Source organism: Lepeophtheirus salmonis, chromosome 7 (genome assembly GCF_016086655.4).
Source record: "Lepeophtheirus salmonis chromosome 7, UVic_Lsal_1.4, whole genome shotgun sequence".
Lineage (NCBI taxonomy): Eukaryota > Metazoa > Arthropoda > Copepoda > Siphonostomatoida > Caligidae > Lepeophtheirus > Lepeophtheirus salmonis.
Window position 1 is genome coordinate 14,693,076 of NC_052137.2, and position 18,938 is coordinate 14,712,013.

Here is an 18,938-nt window from a genome sequence, read left to right on the forward strand (position 1 = left end):
TGTCATAAAATAATAACCAAGTCTTCTTATATTAATGAGAAAATTAACATTAATTAACAGTACAAGTTTTGCTGCACAACCAGAGCCTTTAATTGTTTACGACAAAAAGGGGAAAGGAGGCTTCCGAGAGATGGTCCTAAAAATATCTTGTGGTGCTGTTGGGGAGGAAGGGCACCTGTCAAAAATGTCTACATACCTTCAGTCTATTGGATTTACTAAGGTCAAAGCTATGGATATTTGTATGCAAGTAAAAAGTCTCAGTTCAGTCCATTTATAGTTTTTGTTATTATTATAGTGAAATAAGAAAAATGTAGATTTAGTTCCAGTAAAGAAGTAATACATAAGTCATTATTATAGAACAGGGGTCCCCAAACTAGGGACTGCAGGCCATATTTGGCCCTCGACGTCAGTTTATCTGGCCCGCCAAGGGTACTTGATTGCTTTATAAAACGGTTGGAACACAAAACTTTGTGATAAAATTTAACTTCGAAGATTGGGAAATGTTGGGAAAACTAGAAGATATTGATGGCTATGTGCCTTATATTTACTATTGTTCTAGTGTGTTTTATCTTTTAAATAACTATAGAGTATCTTTGTCTTGTTCTATGTATCTCAAGAAATTCATTTTCTCCATCTCCATTTGAGTATCCTAGAGTTATGTATCTTTCCCCTTCTTTTATCTTCAGACCCCGTTTCCTTCACTCTTCATTAAGGCTACTAAAACAGTGAAAAGTGGACACCGAGTTTCGAGTTTTCAATGCAGAGTGGGAGTAAATTATATTTCTTTGTAAAGAAACAAAGGACCAGAAAGCTAGTTGCTTAATATGTAGCAAAAGTATTGAAGTTTGGAAAGAGTACAATCTTCGTAGTCACGATGAAGCAAAACATCTACCAAAAGTTTTCTCGAACGTTACACTCTGAGAATTATGAGTCTATGAAATGTAGTTTAGAAACTCAAAGAAACTTCTTCACTAGAAAATTTGCTGAAAATGAATTTGTCACTTGTTACAAGTTATAAACAGAATGATAATGCGGCCCGCGCTCGGCATTCTTCATTTATCAGGCCCACAGGAAAAAAGTTCGGTGACCCCTGTAATAGACCATTGCATATTGAATGTACCCGATACGCACTCCATAGTAACTATACATATATTGAAAGATACCAAGGACGTCCGTAGGGTTATATTTCGGGGAGGAAATTTTTTCAAAATAATCCAATAAATTAAAATTTTTTGAAAAGCATTTCCACAGTTCATAGTCATTCACAAAAAATCTCAATAATTAAATTTTCTGGAAAATTAAACTTAAAATATTAAATCTTTGGGAAAAAATTTAAATCTTTTGAAAATATTTCAAAAATGACATTTCCAATATTTGAAATTTCTGTAGAAAAAATTTAAAATATTCAATTTTCTTGAAAAAAAATCTATAGCTGTACAGAAAAAATTTCAAATATGAAATTTTGTGAAAAAAACTTTAAAAATCCATAGCTGTTGACAAAAAATTTAATTTTAAATTTGTAAGAAAAAAATTTCAAAAATCCACATAGAAATAAATTTTTGTAATTTTTTAATGAAGAATTAATTTTTTGGGACATTTTGGGGTGGGGGATTACAGCCCCTCCTGCCCACCCTGTGGACGCCCATGGATATTGTTGCTACGACATGAGTTCATCTAAATTTTCAAAATTATAGAGAGGATCCTTCATTTTCCAATTCATTCATGCGAATAAATTGTGTTATTTATTGTTCCTTAAAACTTTGGGAGCACACGTTTTTTAAAACTCCTTGTGGCTTGTATACTATTATAAGTGTAAGTATAACTAACAAACTCTTATCAATTAATTTAATATGTCTTCCCATATCATGATGATGTTGTATTCTTGGTTAACAACCAACAGTGGATATGATATAGGAATGAATAGGGATATGAAGTTGTATATCTATAAATCGGGGGTACTTGATGCAGTTTTATATTAATAAAGAAGCACTCTTACTATTCAGAGTCAGGACAGAGAGGGAAAAGGTTTGTCAATCATATTCCAAGAGCCATTTATCATTTTTAAAAGTAAATAAGTTATGTATGATAGAGTTATTAAGCCTCCCTGAAGTTGTTGTATTTTTAGAATTTTAACTTCATTCTTTTCCTCTTTTTTCTTTCCTTCTCTCTTTCTCCTTTTCTTCCTCCCAAGGAGTATTATTCTCTCTCTTTATCTCCCTCTCGCGCTCTCCCTGGGCCTTACACAGGCCTAAGCTATTTTTTTTGTCAGTATATCGAATAAGTGAGTAGGCAGGCCAATCATTCAACTATAGTCTTTTCTCTCTGTCTGTTTTCAGCCTGCCCCGACGAGGAATATTACATATATAGTTTAATTTCTCTTCCCCCCCCCCTCTACTCCACACTCTGAAAAACATTATAAACGAAAATACAATATTTAGAAGACAGTTGCTACATCCATCTCTATAGCGATAGGGGGGATCGCGAACCTCATACTATTTTTCTATTTTGTTAAGGCGTGCGTTCTTCAGGCTTTTTTATATTTTTTTGAGTGCTTAATAAATAAATACATATTATCATCTATCAATAAATATAGCTATGTTTTACACTTTAGTTTCACGGACTCGTTGAATATTGCAATTTTACTCAGAGATTAAGACAAAGTATATGTACAGGATATATATATCTATAAAGAGTGCGTTAAAATGAGTTAAAAGGGAGTTGGAAATCCGTAGTAGAACTCCAAAAAGGACCAAATGAGCAATACAATTCCAGCAGATACAAGCACACCACCAAGAGCCTCAATTTCGCCAGTTTCCTCCATCATATTATTTCAATAATATCCATGGATGCGTGTTAGTTAATATGTTATGTTATTTAAATGATTATGTGCGTGAAAGTTTGTGATCCATCAAATCAGTGTTTGTGAGTGATTCCTCCTGGTCTTTAGCATTGGTTTCGAAATGATGAAATCCAATCTGCCTTTTGATTTGATTCCTGAAGAGGACGTACCTCCCAAGGATTCCCCTCCATCCTCAAAAAGTTCTCCTGAAAACAGGCCCTCCTTAGCTTTAATCAAAACCCAACATCTCCTTCACCAACAAATCTTGGACAAAAGATTTGGTCGTAACTTCGAATTACTTCAACAAAGCCAAGAAAAACAATTATCTCAATATATTCAACAGGTAATAATAGTAAAACGTATAAATAAGCTCAGTATTTGGAGTTTTGTCGTCTTTTTATATATATTTATGTGTCTGTGTCTATTTCCCAACGCATGAGTTATAGGCACTATTCCTTGCGTATAATTGTATGACCAAACTCTTACTATAGCAATCATCTTTTTACCAATCTATAAGGTTCAAAAGTCAGGTAGGACTAACTAAATATTTATTGAAAAATGAAGTCTGTTGTTTTGGCTACATTTTACATTTGGTAGATTTATGCTGACACATTGATTTCCAAACCTTGTTTCCAATAAAAAGCCAAAAACCAGAAAAATCATCCTTTTTTTCCTCTCCGTACCTTTTTCTTTCCTGTACATATTATGTACCTCTTGAAAACAATGAAAATAAAAATGGCCGTAAGGAAATGCCACCATTAATTCCCAATTTATATATTTTGAAGTCATACATTAACATAGCTCTCCTAAAAGTAGAAGCTATCTTACATTTTATAGTAACATAACCTAGATACAATTGGAGGTCAAAGATAAATAAATATATATGACTTTAATTATTCCATAACTTTTATACATATAACTTACATAACTATGTTTTCTGAAGGTCACGGACGTTAGTGTGTGTGTGTGTGAAAATACGCTAAACTATTTTCGGAATTGCAACGAGCAATTGAACGATGATGATCTTCTTTCTGCATGATCAATATTCATTTATTTACATTATTTCAAATTATAAAGTCATTTGTTGCTCTCTTGATATCATTCATTTATGGGGGAGAGGTAGGGAGGGTTGTACCCTACTAAAAGATAACTAGTAAAAAGTTGAATATACATATATATATATATATATGTATATCTACAACTACGAAGCTTTTCATTCCTTTTTGCACTCCTAAATACGAATAAGAAAATTTATTAAAATATGGGCTCATCTATTTTTAGCTGGCGTATTTACGTCATGAATTAAAAGTACTTTAATGAATTTACATATACATATATCTATATACTGCTGTTTATTTATAAATGCGATGATTTAAACACTTTTTTAAATTAAAAAACGAATTAGGAAGACTACTGAATATTATACATACTTATAAATCTATTAAACATTTGTACAACATCAATGTAATAACTACGTAGATAGTTACTCAAACCTTTTATTTGTATTCATATAGAAATAGTGTATTTTTGTCAGTTAGTCCTTATTTAAGACCCGTCTAGTCCTAAAACTTATAAAGTTTGGTCCTTCTATGACTTCAGTAATGTTTATTTACTTTTTTTTATCAGTTCAAGTACTGATAGTTACAAGGACCGACGGTCGTAAAGACTCAAAGGTCTTGCCCAAAAACTGGACTGGACCAAATAAATAAGGTCTAAAAAAACACTACACAGAATGGATTTTTATTGTTACCATTATATTAAAAGATCTTCTTCTTGTGAAAAGGTTATAACTCCAAATTTGCTCATTTCCAAAAAGAATAATAATAACTTTCTTAAATTTAATTTTGTTAAAAAAGCCCAACTACCCCAAAGGAAAATCCCTTAAAAGTAAAGATATGAACAAATATCTTTTCTGAAGCAATTTAATAACTTATTCAATTAGAGTGATTACCTGAATAAAGTTGGGTAGTTTTTAGGTACATATTAGACCCTTTTTTTAGTTCATGAATGATAAATTATTGTATATCAACTTGTTTGCTTAAAATAACATCATGTGGAACATGTTTTTCCCCTTGGAATGGGGTTCTACGTGTAGACCTTGAAAAACTATTCAAATTTTGTAACGTGTTATCTTAGCCCATCGCCATGTATACTAAGATTATAATCTGTATATAGCATGGTAGGTCAGTAATATCCTATTTTTGCAGAACTTATTGCATAGATAGATGTAGATTGTACATAAATACTTGTCATTTGTCATTTTATGAAATTCATTATAATCATAAAATATGTTTTAAAATATGATTAATTTTACAAAAAGTATTCATTTTTTTTGCAAAGTACAATACGACTTGCAATTTTTCTAAAAACGAGAAAGTTGTAAAAATGTCATAGAAGCTATATAAAGGATGAAAAAGACTTTGTCGTTCTTACTAAGCAGTATTCTTATTCTGACCCCCCCCCCCTCTTTTAACCGATGTAAGTCTATATATTAACATTTTTGTGTAAATACTTATACAATCTTTCCTATAAATACTTGGATGACGTCAAATTTCCTTAATATTTTAAATACTTATGATTTTTATGTCAATATGAATGTTAAATAAAACAAAACAAAAAGATAAACTATTTATATCTTGCTTAATTTATCCCATAAAATTATAGTAGATTTATACAGATATTTATATAATATCAGTAATAGAACAGTTTTTAGTTCAACTTTTGTCTACAAGTAGTGAAGAAAAGTGGTGCGTTGTGGTAAGAAAAACATGAAATTTCATTGGCCAACGCTCAAAATTCATTTACTAAATATTTTCCATTAAGTAATAGGGATTTTTATAACCCATCAAACATATTGATAAAGTTATCTTCTAAAGTGACTCTACGGAGTAAAAATGCTGGATTTGGAGCGTGTCTCTTGTTTATCTGAGAATATAAGAAAAAAGAGTGAAGATGCGCGTTATACATGATGTATGGCTTTAGAAAAAAAAATACTTTTTTCATATTTATTTTATTTTAAGTTTAAAAAATGTCTATAATAGTGGTTTTATTCTTTATTGTAATTGTAGATCAATGAAATTTTGTGTTGTTGTTTTTATTACAAGACAACTTTTTTGTACTAGTGGTAATCGAAATTCGATAAAAGTTAAATAACAATCCATCCTCATAAGTAGGTATGTATTATTGATGTGTTATCAAATTGTTATCACTGTTTTTTTTTTCTCTGTCTCGCCTTTTCTCTCTATTCCCCTTTTTCAATTACTTTCTAATTGAAAGTACATATAAAAAAATGCTCTTACAAATTATTACCAAACTTTGTCAGTTTCCTAATGGATCACACTACATACTATAATTTAATTCAGTCCATGAATCTTAAGTTTGATATGATGAACTATGTATATATTATTGATTTAAATACATGTTTGAACTCACATTTGACCTTAATAAAAAATAAATTGATAAATAAGAGACATGAACATCATCGTCAATTCTTGGTGCAGAAACTTGAAGAAAAATTGTACATAATTTATGACTACAGTTTGAGGTTTGATAAACGTTGTTGAAATGTTATATATATTAGTGATAAGACGATTACATAAAAAATACCAATGCGGATTTCGATGCAATTCTAGTAAGAATTACCCAAACCGATTCTCATTCTTGAATATTCTAAATAATAGCTAAAAAAATACAATTTTGCTATCAAGAGCCTGCACAGGATTATACGATATATGGAAGGGAGGGCTTAATTTTTGGATTTTTTTTTTTTAATGTGAAAAATTAAATTTTTTGGAAAAAAATTTTAAAAATTAAATTTCAAATATTAAAAAAAAATTTAAATATACAATTTGATGATAATAATTTTTTCAGGAATTAAGTTTTTTGAGAAAAAAAAAAATCCACACTTGTTCATTAAAAATTAATTTTTTGGAAAAAGATTTCAAAAATATTCAACTATTGACAAAAATTTAACTTTTTGGAGAAAAAATGCAAGAAAATAAAAGTTTTTAAAAAAATATTTCAAAAATTAAATTTTTTGGGGAAAAAAATGAAAAATCTACAGCTGTTATCGAAATAATATTTTTTTTTTTTTGAATAATACATAATTATAGCTCGGACAATTAAATTGTATGGAATAAAATTTGAAAAATTTAATTTCAAAAATTAAATTTTCTAGTAAAAGCAAAAATTCCTTAATTTGAAGGGGGAGGGGTTATTTTTTATAACTTAGAAAAGTAATAAATATTGAAATATGAGTAATAAATAATAAGTGGAATCACAAATAAAACATTATTTTCCCGATCCCGATTCCAGAAAAACACCCAATTTTTAGATTCTGATTAATTGTTCCATCACTAATATTTATGTTGTGTACAAGTTACGATTTTATACAAGCTACTGCTTGTATAAGCGAATTGTAAAAGGTGCAATTTCTTCGTCTTAAGATGTATGATTTAATTAGAACATTGGTTATTCTAATTATTATCAATTATTCATTGATACTATCATTTTATTTTGGTCTATCAAAGTTTAATTGTTATTATGTATAAATGAATAATAAAATATTGGGGATTTGAACTCTATCATGCGCCATATATTATTTATATTTTATAATTGTTTAATTAAACATGTCAAAAATTACGCCATTAATATATTGATCATACAAGGAATATTCAATAATGAGATTATCCATATCTTATGTACTATAAATTGATGTTGTTAGGTCAATCCTTATTTAGGACTGTGGACTCTGTTCCCTTCCAGTTCAATCTCGATCCGCTCTAGTTCAGTCCTGCATATCAGTTCTAAAACATACGAGCATTAAGTTCGGTCCTTGATGACGTTACTCAACTTTATATCTTCTTTTTTTTAATCACTTTTAGTACTGATAGTCAGAAGGACCGATCCCAAGGACTACCATTTTTTTTTTTGTTTGGTTTGATATGGCCGAAGTTACAACTTGAACAAAATCGCAACTTGTACTCAACATATACATAATTCTCGAGTTAAGCAATGAGTATAAATATTTACGACCAAATACATAAGGACTGATACAACACTACTGTAAATCCTTTGTCTACAGTTATTCATACCATTTTTTTTTTTGTTTGGTTTGATATGGCCGAAGTTACAACTTGAACAAAATCGCAACTTGTACTCAACATATACATAATTCTCGAGTTAAGCAATGAGTATAAATATTTACGTATATGAGATAGACACGGGTAATACAGTATTAATATAAAAAAATACACCTAAAAACTCATCGGACGGTAAAATTAGGAACTTTATTTTTTGGCTAGACACTCTTTTTACAGGGTTATTTGTCATATTTATATGTCAATTGACGAGCAATTTTGAGTACTTTACATTTTGGTAGAGTGCTTATAACTAAGGGATGTGTGTGAAGAAAAATCTAAGTATAGAAATTAAAAAAGGAAAAATGGTTGATGCGTGTACTCTTTCTTCTTTTTTCTCCATTATTAAATAGCTCGAAGGGATGTTAACATCTCCCTCCAAAAGAAGAATTCTCGCCAATCTTTGGTGTAAATTGATTTAAAAATACATTTCCCTCGTACTAATGCTATTTTAATGTAGAATATAGCAGTAATTCATTTTGTCTCCTCAAAATAATATAATAGGCAGCTGAAATTAACAATGGTCTTAATTCAGCATTTGCATTACTCCGCCTTCTCCTCACACTCTTACAAACAACCAATCTATACTTATAACTAGGTATGTTAAAGAAGTTGTAGGGGGCGCTCATTTCGTTCTGTGTAGCATAGAGAAGGGAATTTATAAGTAATACTCAAGTAATATGTATATTGTTATGTATAAATTTTTGTCGTTTTTTAAAGTATTTTTTAAAAAAAAGTTTCCTAACATACTTAAATGTTTCAACTATCATTTGACAAAATTTCATGAATCTGACATGAACCATATGTGTGATATTGTATGACGCAAAATCATAGTATGTTTATGTAGAAATAAAGAAGGTGAGAGAAGGAAGGGAAAAGTTCAGATTACTCTTTCGCCGTCGAATAAGTATATGAAATATTTACATCACTGAAATCAGAAGAAAAGGCTTCCTCAAATAACGTTTCTTATTGCCTTCAAATCTGATTTTTTTTTTTTTGAATCCTTTAACATACCTACTTATAACAATAGTGATGACTGAGCAAAAGAAGGAGTTTATAGTTTTTGTAACGTCATCATCTACCTTGAAAATTCATACGATTACGTTAGATTAATCAAAGTGACGTCATATACTTATGGATACATAATCACACAACTTTTCATTGTATGATTAAAGCCATATTATGATACAAATTACACGAACCCCATCCCTAGTACATATGAATGTTCAATATTATACATTAAATTAATACGCTTTAGGTAAACAGGTACATATGTGTGCCTTGTCTGTTCTTTATTAACATGTTGTATGTTTCAAATAGAAAACATTTTAATTTATACAAAAAAAAAGAAGAAAAAAACTGTTTTTGTAGGTATGTTATAATTTTCTATGGTCATGCCAGATTTAAAAAAAAATCACTATTGTCTTATAGTTACTACCTATATAAATATTTTGTCCTGCCAAATCACTGTTTATTTTATTTCAAGTCATTTATCGTATCTTTAAAATAAACACAAACCGGATTGGCCATCTTTTTTACTCATGATTTAAATGGGAGATTGAATAAAATAACTATGAAAAGGTAGAAGAAACTACTTACGTATTGTACATTGTCATGGATGAAAATAATAGGAAAAAAAAGAAACCTAAAAGTAACGTAGTCACGATTAAGACAAATACAAGGTTAGACTATCCTGTTATCGGGCTTGCTAGAATTTTCAATTTGATGTACCGTACCGAATGGTGGGCAAGACAGACAGATTGGGAAATCAATGAGTATAAGAACGATATATTAACCGTATATAATGCTAGAAATTATATGATAAATAGTAACAGTATATACTCTTTGACGTCACTGTTAAAAAGCGTGGTGGAAGTCAAACATTAGTTGAAAAAATGTTATGGTATAACCTTGTACTTCTATTAACCTTGGTCCCCATGCCAATTTGAAGAATGTTTGGGAACAGCATTGCTGAAGAAACGTTTCATTACATTAGCTACACAAATATCACTGCATATCTAGAAATGAAATAGGCTCGAATTAAAACGATGTCTAAAATCATCAGTTTCCCTCTTTTTTTTTTCACGTACTATTGAATATTTTATACTTATTGTTCTCTCCTCAAAAATAAAAGAATATTGATGAGACATTTGCTAAATATAAATTATGTTTAGGTAGCAATTACAAAGTGTAAACTATACAAGGGAAATTGCAAACACTAGTTTCAACTTTTCACTTTGTACAGAGCGTTACAATATTTCATAATTATACTCAATCATTGAGTTTTTCAATTTTGAAAAATTGCAAACTGATAGCAAAATATATTGATATGGATTAAAACCGATAACTATAAGGATTCTTAGAAAAGAGATAACGACAACGTGAAAAATATATATATTGTGTACAAGCTTTGATTTTGTACAAGTTGAAACCAAAAAAATGAGATAAATAATTTTAAATGAAAAATTTACAGTACTTGGGATGAGGACAATGCAAAAATGAAATGTTCTTTGGATTATTATTGATATAATAATTAGTTTACTCTTACTCTAACAAGGACTTACACTTAGAACCAGTGTTGAAAATAATACTATCCGGGTGTATGTTAAAAAAAAAAAAAACAAAAAATGAATGTGGTCACACTGACAGCTTGAAGCATGTTTTAGAAGCAGGGGCGTCCACAAGGGGATTTCTGAAGACAAGCTACCCCCAATTTTAGGAATTTTTGTTTTTTATTAGATTACTTAATATTTTAATTTATTTTTTCTCAAAAAATTTTATATTTAATTCAATTTTTATAATTTTCCGTGAATAACTCTGAATTTTCTAAATTTCTCTCCCACTAATTTAGTATCTGAATTTTTTTTCTCCAAAAAATTTATTTTAGTAATTTAATTTCTAAAGAACAGCTGGGGATTTTTTATTTTTTTGTGAACAGCTATGGATTTTGAAATTAGTTTCCATTTATTTTTTATTTTTTGTAAATAGTGCTTGATCTTTAAAAAGAAAAATTAATTTTCAAGAAATTTTAATTTTTGGATTATTTTTTTTCAAAAAAAATAAATAAATAATATATATTATCCTTCGGATTATATATATTATTGATTAGCCATGACCTTTCAATAACTTATCTGCGAGCAGCTAGAAGATAAAGAAATAAATACTTACCCCACTCCGTATCTAGTAACTATATGGCAGGAATTACTATAGAAAATATATCGATGCTCGGTTGTAAATTTACTCAGGTAGTAACTTCAAAAATCATAATACTAGATCTACTAACTTGAAGAGGGTCTTTTCGTATAAATATTTAATTGACAATTATTATTTCATGCTAATCGAACATTGGAATAGATTTTTAATTGACTAATGTTGTTGAATTTTATTTGAGTTTTGTCATTCGGAAATAGAGCATTTTTGTAAAGGTTTTCATTTGATTTATGAGTCTGTTGACTATCTGGATATCTCAGAGATTTGTCATGCCACACTGATGACTTAGTTTCGATCGTATATTGTTTTTACAAACAAAAATATGCTTATATCATGTACGCGTTCCTATGAAACCTTCAAAAACATACTATACATATATATACACAATATAGTTTTATATACGCAATCAATATTTAGTTCAGTAATTCCTAACTTAATTTTGAACCCAAAACTCCTTTCATATAAGTTTTAAGCCGAAGGGACTCCCCCACCAATAACTTATTATTCTTAACCTTTTATTCTTCATGAAAGAGAGCCTTTAAAGGACATCTACAAAGTCCTATAATTATTTGACACAAGCTCCACATTTACCATCGACTCGTCCATTGGGTGTCCCTGTTCTTTAATAACAAGGCAGTACTTTTGTGCTAGAATGTACGCCATATGTGACGTAATATACAAATTTATTTCTACTGATGAATATTTTTTAATAAACATTTTTTTTTAGTACATTTATTTTAATACTGAAAGGATCTTAATTTATGGATCAAATATAGTTTTGTAATACAAACTAAAAATTTCTGAATTTTATATCAAAGTTGTAAAAAATATGATCTTACATGAGAGCGAAACCTTTTGTAGTTGCAACTTGAACAGTGTTTCTTTTTTATTTTTCCAATAATAGATCGGTTTTATTCATGTCATAAATTACATTATAATTGAAAAACACGTACTCTTGGGGGTTGATAATTGATATTTTTACTGCATAAAATGTATGAATTTCCAATAAATCATAATAAAACTCTATTAAATGTCTATAAGAATAAAAAAAGATTTTACACCTGTACTAAAAACTCTCTGATGTCAATGATAAAATTTACATTTGAGTTAAATCAATGTAAAATGAATTGATAATCCATATAATATGGATAGATTTCTCCCACAATATATAATATTAAGATTGTATAATTATGAAATAACCTAATATTATCTGAACACTTACTAATTCAATGATTAATAAAGTTTGAAGGATAGAAATTAATTCATATTTCGATATATATAAACAATTAGTACCAAAAAAATAGTAAATTTGAGCTCTCTAGCTTACATAAAATTTGAGAGTTATGACACTTGAACGTGATTGAGTAATTTCCATTCGCGTCTCCAAGACCATTTTATGAAGGGTTCTTTCAAAAAGGCCAAACTGGACCGGGAGGAGTATAAGAAAATAATAATAAGAAAACAGCCGAGGTCAATCCCTCAAGTCCATAAAGGCCTATGCAAGAGATCTCAGAGTTTCACACCAAACTCACCAGAAACCTATAAAAACAGTGGGTGAAAAGAGTCTTGTGAGGGCGGATAGGCCACTTTTGACACCTCATTTGAAAGACTCTTTTGAGTTCTTTTTGTATAGTCATATATTAGTTTAAACATTGTGTTTTTATCATTTTAAACAATCAAGTTTATATTTTACATAGTCACTCCCTTTTTACCCACGGGTCGGGTCACATCCCCCTGTCTTAGTTCTTATACTATTTAGCCCGTATATAATAGTTAAACTATATCATAAATCTTTTTAAATTATACTTGGTCCTGAGTCACCTATCTTTTATTCAATTTATCCCGTTGGGTTATCGACGAGCCTAGATTAATATATTCATTATCATATTATACAATATCTTACGTAAGAACAATACACTTTTGAAGTCTTTTTTGACACTTTGGGCCCCTAGATCCCTGATGCCAACCCCCTCGACTTACACCCAAAATGCCTGAAGTATCTGTCATCCAAACACCGAAGCCCTGAAAGCCACTGTTAACCAGTACTGGGCGCCATGACAGAGGATTACATCTGCAGCAGGAGCTAGGCCTTCCACCACCGCCTTGAAGGCATAATTACCACTATGGGCAGCTAAATTAATGATTAATTATTTATATTTTTAATTTTGTTTAAATTCTATTGTTAATTAATAACTTATATCTTGTTGAAGTTTAAGATTAAAGGTGTTCAGATTTTAATGAACCCCTCGGTTTTTCCTTTCTCGCCCTTTCATAGCTGATTACAGCTTATTTAATCAAACTTCATGGTGGATGTTAGTAAAATTAAGCTGCTCTTCTTGTGATAGTTGCCATGTCTTTTTTTTGGTTTCTTTCTTTTTAAACATATCGGTAGGTTATATTTTCTACAGCTCTATGTCGATTTGTATATATTATTTGCCTACTCTTAGTTGGCAACGAGGATAAATAAGGATGGGATTTTTATTTGAAAATATCCAATCAATATTGTCATAAGTGAGTATGCATTTATTTAACTTTTTTTTGTATCAATCCACTTACTTATATAATAATATACCTATATGGAGTATCAACAGAGTTAAATGAAGAATAGAAATGAACATAAATATTTAACAGACTATCGATTTTAAAGCTGTTTGATTTGATAATGAGCAGAAGGATCATCATCATCACACTTGTTTCAATCTTCCTCTTCATGATTAGTAGTCCTATATGTGAATTTCATATATGCTTTAACGTCACATTAGTGTTGACAAGTATCATATAATATAGAATCTACCTATGACATCATCATATAGGTTTGTGTTTCTAATTCTTTCAAATTATGAGATATGCAAATTCAGTGACATCCTGATGGTTAAATATATATATTATTTTTTTGGGTGAGGGCTTGGTTTTTGAATTTTTTTTGTTATGAACAATGATTGGTTTAACTTGAGTTAGCTGTTGTAAAGCTATGAACCAGGGGTGTCTAAAGGTGGTTAACTGAACTATAGCACCCCCCGGAGAAAAAATTGGCTTTTAAATAAAAAAATTTGGTGAAAGCTGAGGATTTAAAAAAAATTTAATATTGATATTAGAAATTTGCTTCCAAAAAATTCAATTTTTTGTGAATAGTTATGAATTTTTGAAATTTTCTCGAAAAAGTTGTAATTTTTTGATTTTTTTTTAAATTCCAAAAACCAAGACCCTCAAAATATAAAACTCCCTAATTTTAGGATAAAATATATAACAAAATTAGACAACATTTTTTTTTTTGTTGCATGAAAGATTTAGGTTCATTTCTGTGAACATTCCCTTATTAATAAATGAGGAGGGGTCCCTCAATGTAAAAGAATTGGGTATCTAACACATAAATTATATGGTTTTTTCTTTTACTTTTTAGAGAAAATGTTGAGAAATAGGTAGAATAATAAAGATAACATCGTGATTTTTCATATAAAAATATCTTATGACATACATTATTTATGTATCTGTGTATGGTCATATAAGTAGTGTATTATGACACTTCCTGGATATTTTTCAAAAATCATATAAAATAAATTTATGAATGAAATGATCATAATCTTTTCATGTTTCATAATCATTTAATTGTTTCCCCTCGAATATGATTCCTTTCTTCCTCTTTTTTTTCTAAACGACAAATCAAAGTCCATAATAATAATTTAATTGGATATGATTCTCAAGTGTCCCTTCCTTTTTGTACGACATCATTTGTGTAAATTGTTGCTAATTGTAACATCTGGGAATACAATATATACGCATATAATGCATGACTCTAACTCACCTCAAACGAGTCTGATCCCTATTTTTTTAATGTTATTTTTATTGGTCCAAGGGAGTTGCAGTGATAAGGTATAAGCAAGTTTGAAAATCCAGTGTAGAATAAGCATGTAAAAAAAAAAAGAAACTGAAAATTAACATGGTAACCATGACAGTTTCAAGAATTTTTTGAAGGAGAGAAAGACTAATGATGTTGACGTTTCATTAAATCAGCTACAATCAGGTGTACTCTACTTTGAGTCCAACAAGGACTTACAATTATAACTCTGATGAGAAAAACACTTTTTATTATTTTTCGTTCATTATTTAATGCATTGTTAATCGGTCGTCGCTATGTTAACTTCTGAATTTTAAATCCTTTTTTTGATCGTTTCGGAGTACTTAAGAGATAAATAGTAGTTGAAATGATTGACTTATTTGTCAAAACGACCAACCGATTTCAGGCCTTTTTCTGTTTTTCTTTATTTTTAATGAAAGGTTGTGCAATACAATACCAAGGATGAGTTTTAAATTTTGTAGGAAAAAATTAAATATTTTCTGAAAAATTTTAATTATTTAATTTTTTGGAAATGAATTTAAAAAATCCACAGCTTTTCTCATAAAATTAAATATTTTGCCCAAAAATTACATTTTTTTTTTTTTTTTTGGAAAGGAACTTCAAAAATCCCCGGTTAATTACAGAAAATTAAATTTTTGGTGGAAAAATTAGAAAATGATTTACAATGAGTTAGAGCATGAGTAATTAATGTGTAAGATAAGTGGGAAATGAACTGCTCACAAAAAATAAAGAATAGAGTGGTTGATGTTTCAAAGATACCATTCTACGGTTGTATATTGAATAAAATCGCCAATATAGCTCCATTTTCATACACTAAATATACAGTTGATTTTGCAGGTAAATTATTATAGCAATGGCAAGGTTTGCAATAAACAACAATTCAATTCCCTTTCACTTCATTTTCATTGTCAGTCATTAATTATTATATTGATACAATTATTAATTCAATATATGTAATAATAATTAATAAATATAAAAAACAGTTAGCAACAAGAGAAATTATTCGGAAGGCTAGCAGCTACCATACTATTTTGTTCTACAAATGTTTCCTTTCCCTCTTGACAGCAGAAGTTTTGTGTGGATTAAAAAACTCAATACAGTCGTCAATACAATACATATTACTAATGGTGTGTCGGCCCTTATTTAGAACCGCTGTCCAGTCCTATTTGTCTTTTGTTTAATTTTTCAATTATATAAAGGAATAAATTATATAACTAAATAAATATATAATACGTTCGTATTATATGAAAAAAAAAAATATTTTTTCCAAGATATGTGCAATAATCTTAATATATATTTGGCTTAATAAATAGTCGATATTTGTATGAAAAATTCCAAGGACCGATCCGTTAGGTATGGGGGGGGATGTAAATCAAGGATTTTTTACTTTGTTCTATAATTTTTTTTTCTCAGGATAAAAAAAATATTTAAGGATTTATTTTCTTAAAAGATGGCCATTCGACCAAATCATTCAGGAGAGAAAAAATTTGAATTTTTGAAATTTTTTGAAAAAAAGCCCCTCCCCCCACCGAAAAAAAAATTATAATATATATATATATAAATGTGACGGTCAATTTGAAATATCGGGCATTTTGAAAAATGCCCGTTAGAGCAGGCAATTTGCAAAATGCCCGGGCAATCTATAAAATTCCGAGTAGAGTTGTCACGTTACGTTCATTTACATTGTCAGTTGAAATGATTGTGGGTAATTTGATGATGAAAACAATTCATTCCTATGCAATTTGATCATTAAGGATTTGATATAGTAGAATTTCATAGTAAGCAATTTGATAATCTAGTGGAGGGATGTCCAACCAGGGGATCACAGGCCACATTGTGTTTAGGCGGAACCCACTACCCATTTTCACTTCAAGTAGTATTTTTTTTAGCAAAATTGTCACAGTACCATCAGAACGCTCATAATACCTACAAACATCGAAAAATATTTGAAATAGTTTAATAGTTTTGTTTTATATAGCCATTTTTCAAGAAATTCAAATTAATAGGTTATGGGCCCCGTTCAAATATTTCACTTGGCACAATGCGGCTCATTTTATGAAAAGGTTTGACTTCCCTAATCTAGTGCATTTTCATTGAAATTTATATTGTATTCAGACAATCAAACTATAGTATGATAAGAAATTATCACCAGGGACTCAATTTTATTTAGCAAAATATATCTCGGCCAACAGGTTGTGCAGGTGAACAGCTGGTCCCTAAGGGGGATCAAAACCTATCTCCACCACTATCCTGAGTATCAAGGATTTCTTCTAATATTTTATGATATACCCTAGTCCACGGGTTGTTTAAGTGGGGCACTGGTCCAAATGGTGGACCCCTCCCATAGGGTATGCAAATTAATCGCAGGTTCAAAAATTGGATCATTATCCACCGCCACTGTTTCCCCGAGCATCAAGGACCCCTTTCAATATTCCATAATACACAGTTTATAATACCTTTGATTGTGCAAGTGAACCGTTGGTCGAAAATGTTGATCATTAGCGACTGCCACTGCTTTATTGAATATTAAGGTTTCTAATAGTATATAATACACCTCTATATATATCCCCATCAATGTTAATGACAGTAAAGATATGACGGAGCAAGTGGAGACATTCAAGACCTTCTTATGATGTTGCAAAGCGACAACAAGACAAGTAAGTTCCCTGATGGACAATGGTTTGTTCATTGTTATCCATTTTTTGGAGGCGATGGATTTTAATCCCCTTTGTGGACAAGTAGTTCACTATTGTAACATGTGGGCTAGGGTTATTATAAAATATTACAAGAAGTAGGGGTGGAAAAAGGACCAGTGGTTCGCCTACACAACCTGTTGGCCGATATATATTTTGCAAAATAGAACTGAGTCTCTTGTGACAATTTCTTATCATAGAATAGTTTGATTATGTGAATACCATCTACATTTCAATGAAAATAAACTAGAGTATCAAATTGTTTGCAAAGAAATTGTATCATAATCAAATCCTTAATGATGAAACTACTTATGAATTAATTGTATAATAATCATATTACCCACAATCATTTCACCCGACAATGTAAATGTAGTCAAAATGATAATTGACTACTCTAATGGAAATTTTATGGATGTCCCGGGTATTTTGCACATTGCCCGGGACACATATAATTCTATAGACGACCCACTGTACTTATATTTTGATACATTATTCTGTTCTCACACAACGTAAAAGGAGGACGCAGCATCTTATAGTGGCGACATGCAGAGTTAAGATAACACCATTTTTTTGATATACAACTAACTCAAGAGGCAAATTGCTAATGTTAACCCATTAAGACTGAAGTTTTAACATTTTTCCGAATTTGAACAGCTTTTTCTTTTGAAATGATAATTTTTTAAATAAAAAATGAATTTTGAGTCTCATTACTTCCACACAAGGACTTATTACTTAACAATGAAGTATTTACATGTAAAAAAGTATGCCTTAAAAATATTTACGGAAGAAATTATTTTTATTGTTGTTTAAACAAGAAAAAATTTGGTAAAGCCTCCTTCATATCAAAATATATTTTTTAAATCAAAAATGGATTGACAAGTCTAAAAATTTGGGCATGTATCCCCTAGTCATTCCTCTAATGTATCATATAAAATTATATCTAAAATAAAAAGCAAAAAATGTCGTTATACTACGTTCAAATTGTGAGGCGACCCATTTTTCCACTTTTTTTTATATGAATATAGCAACAAATATTTAATTGAAAGTACTTCATATCTAAAAAGTATAAAAATATGTTATTATCTCGGTCCCAAGGAACGACGGTTAACAGACTGGACTGAACTGAACAAAATAAAATAGGACCAACACAACACTACATATCATTACATCATTTAACTTTTTTCATTTCCAATAATAAATAG

At 29.7% G+C, this 18,938-nt stretch overlaps 1 protein-coding gene across 3 annotated transcripts in view; it reads left to right on the forward strand.

Annotated features, from left to right (window-relative positions):
* The first annotated feature begins 2,324 nt into the window (after positions 1–2,324).
* Positions 2,325–18,938, forward strand: part of HDAC4 (histone deacetylase 4) — a 36,213-nt gene continuing 19,599 nt past the window's right edge. The window contains exons 1-2 of one of the 3 annotated variants that reach the window (XM_040716280.2): positions 2,418–2,515; positions 2,612–3,182. In XM_040716280.2, coding sequence (XP_040572214.1) covers positions 2,961–3,182 — 222 coding nt within the window. In that variant the 5' untranslated portion in view covers positions 2,418–2,515; positions 2,612–2,960. Of the gene's footprint in view, positions 3,183–3,782; positions 5,597–18,938 lie in introns of all 3 variants that reach the window. The other 2 variants (XM_071890041.1, XM_040716279.2) reach the window with 2 other exon arrangements.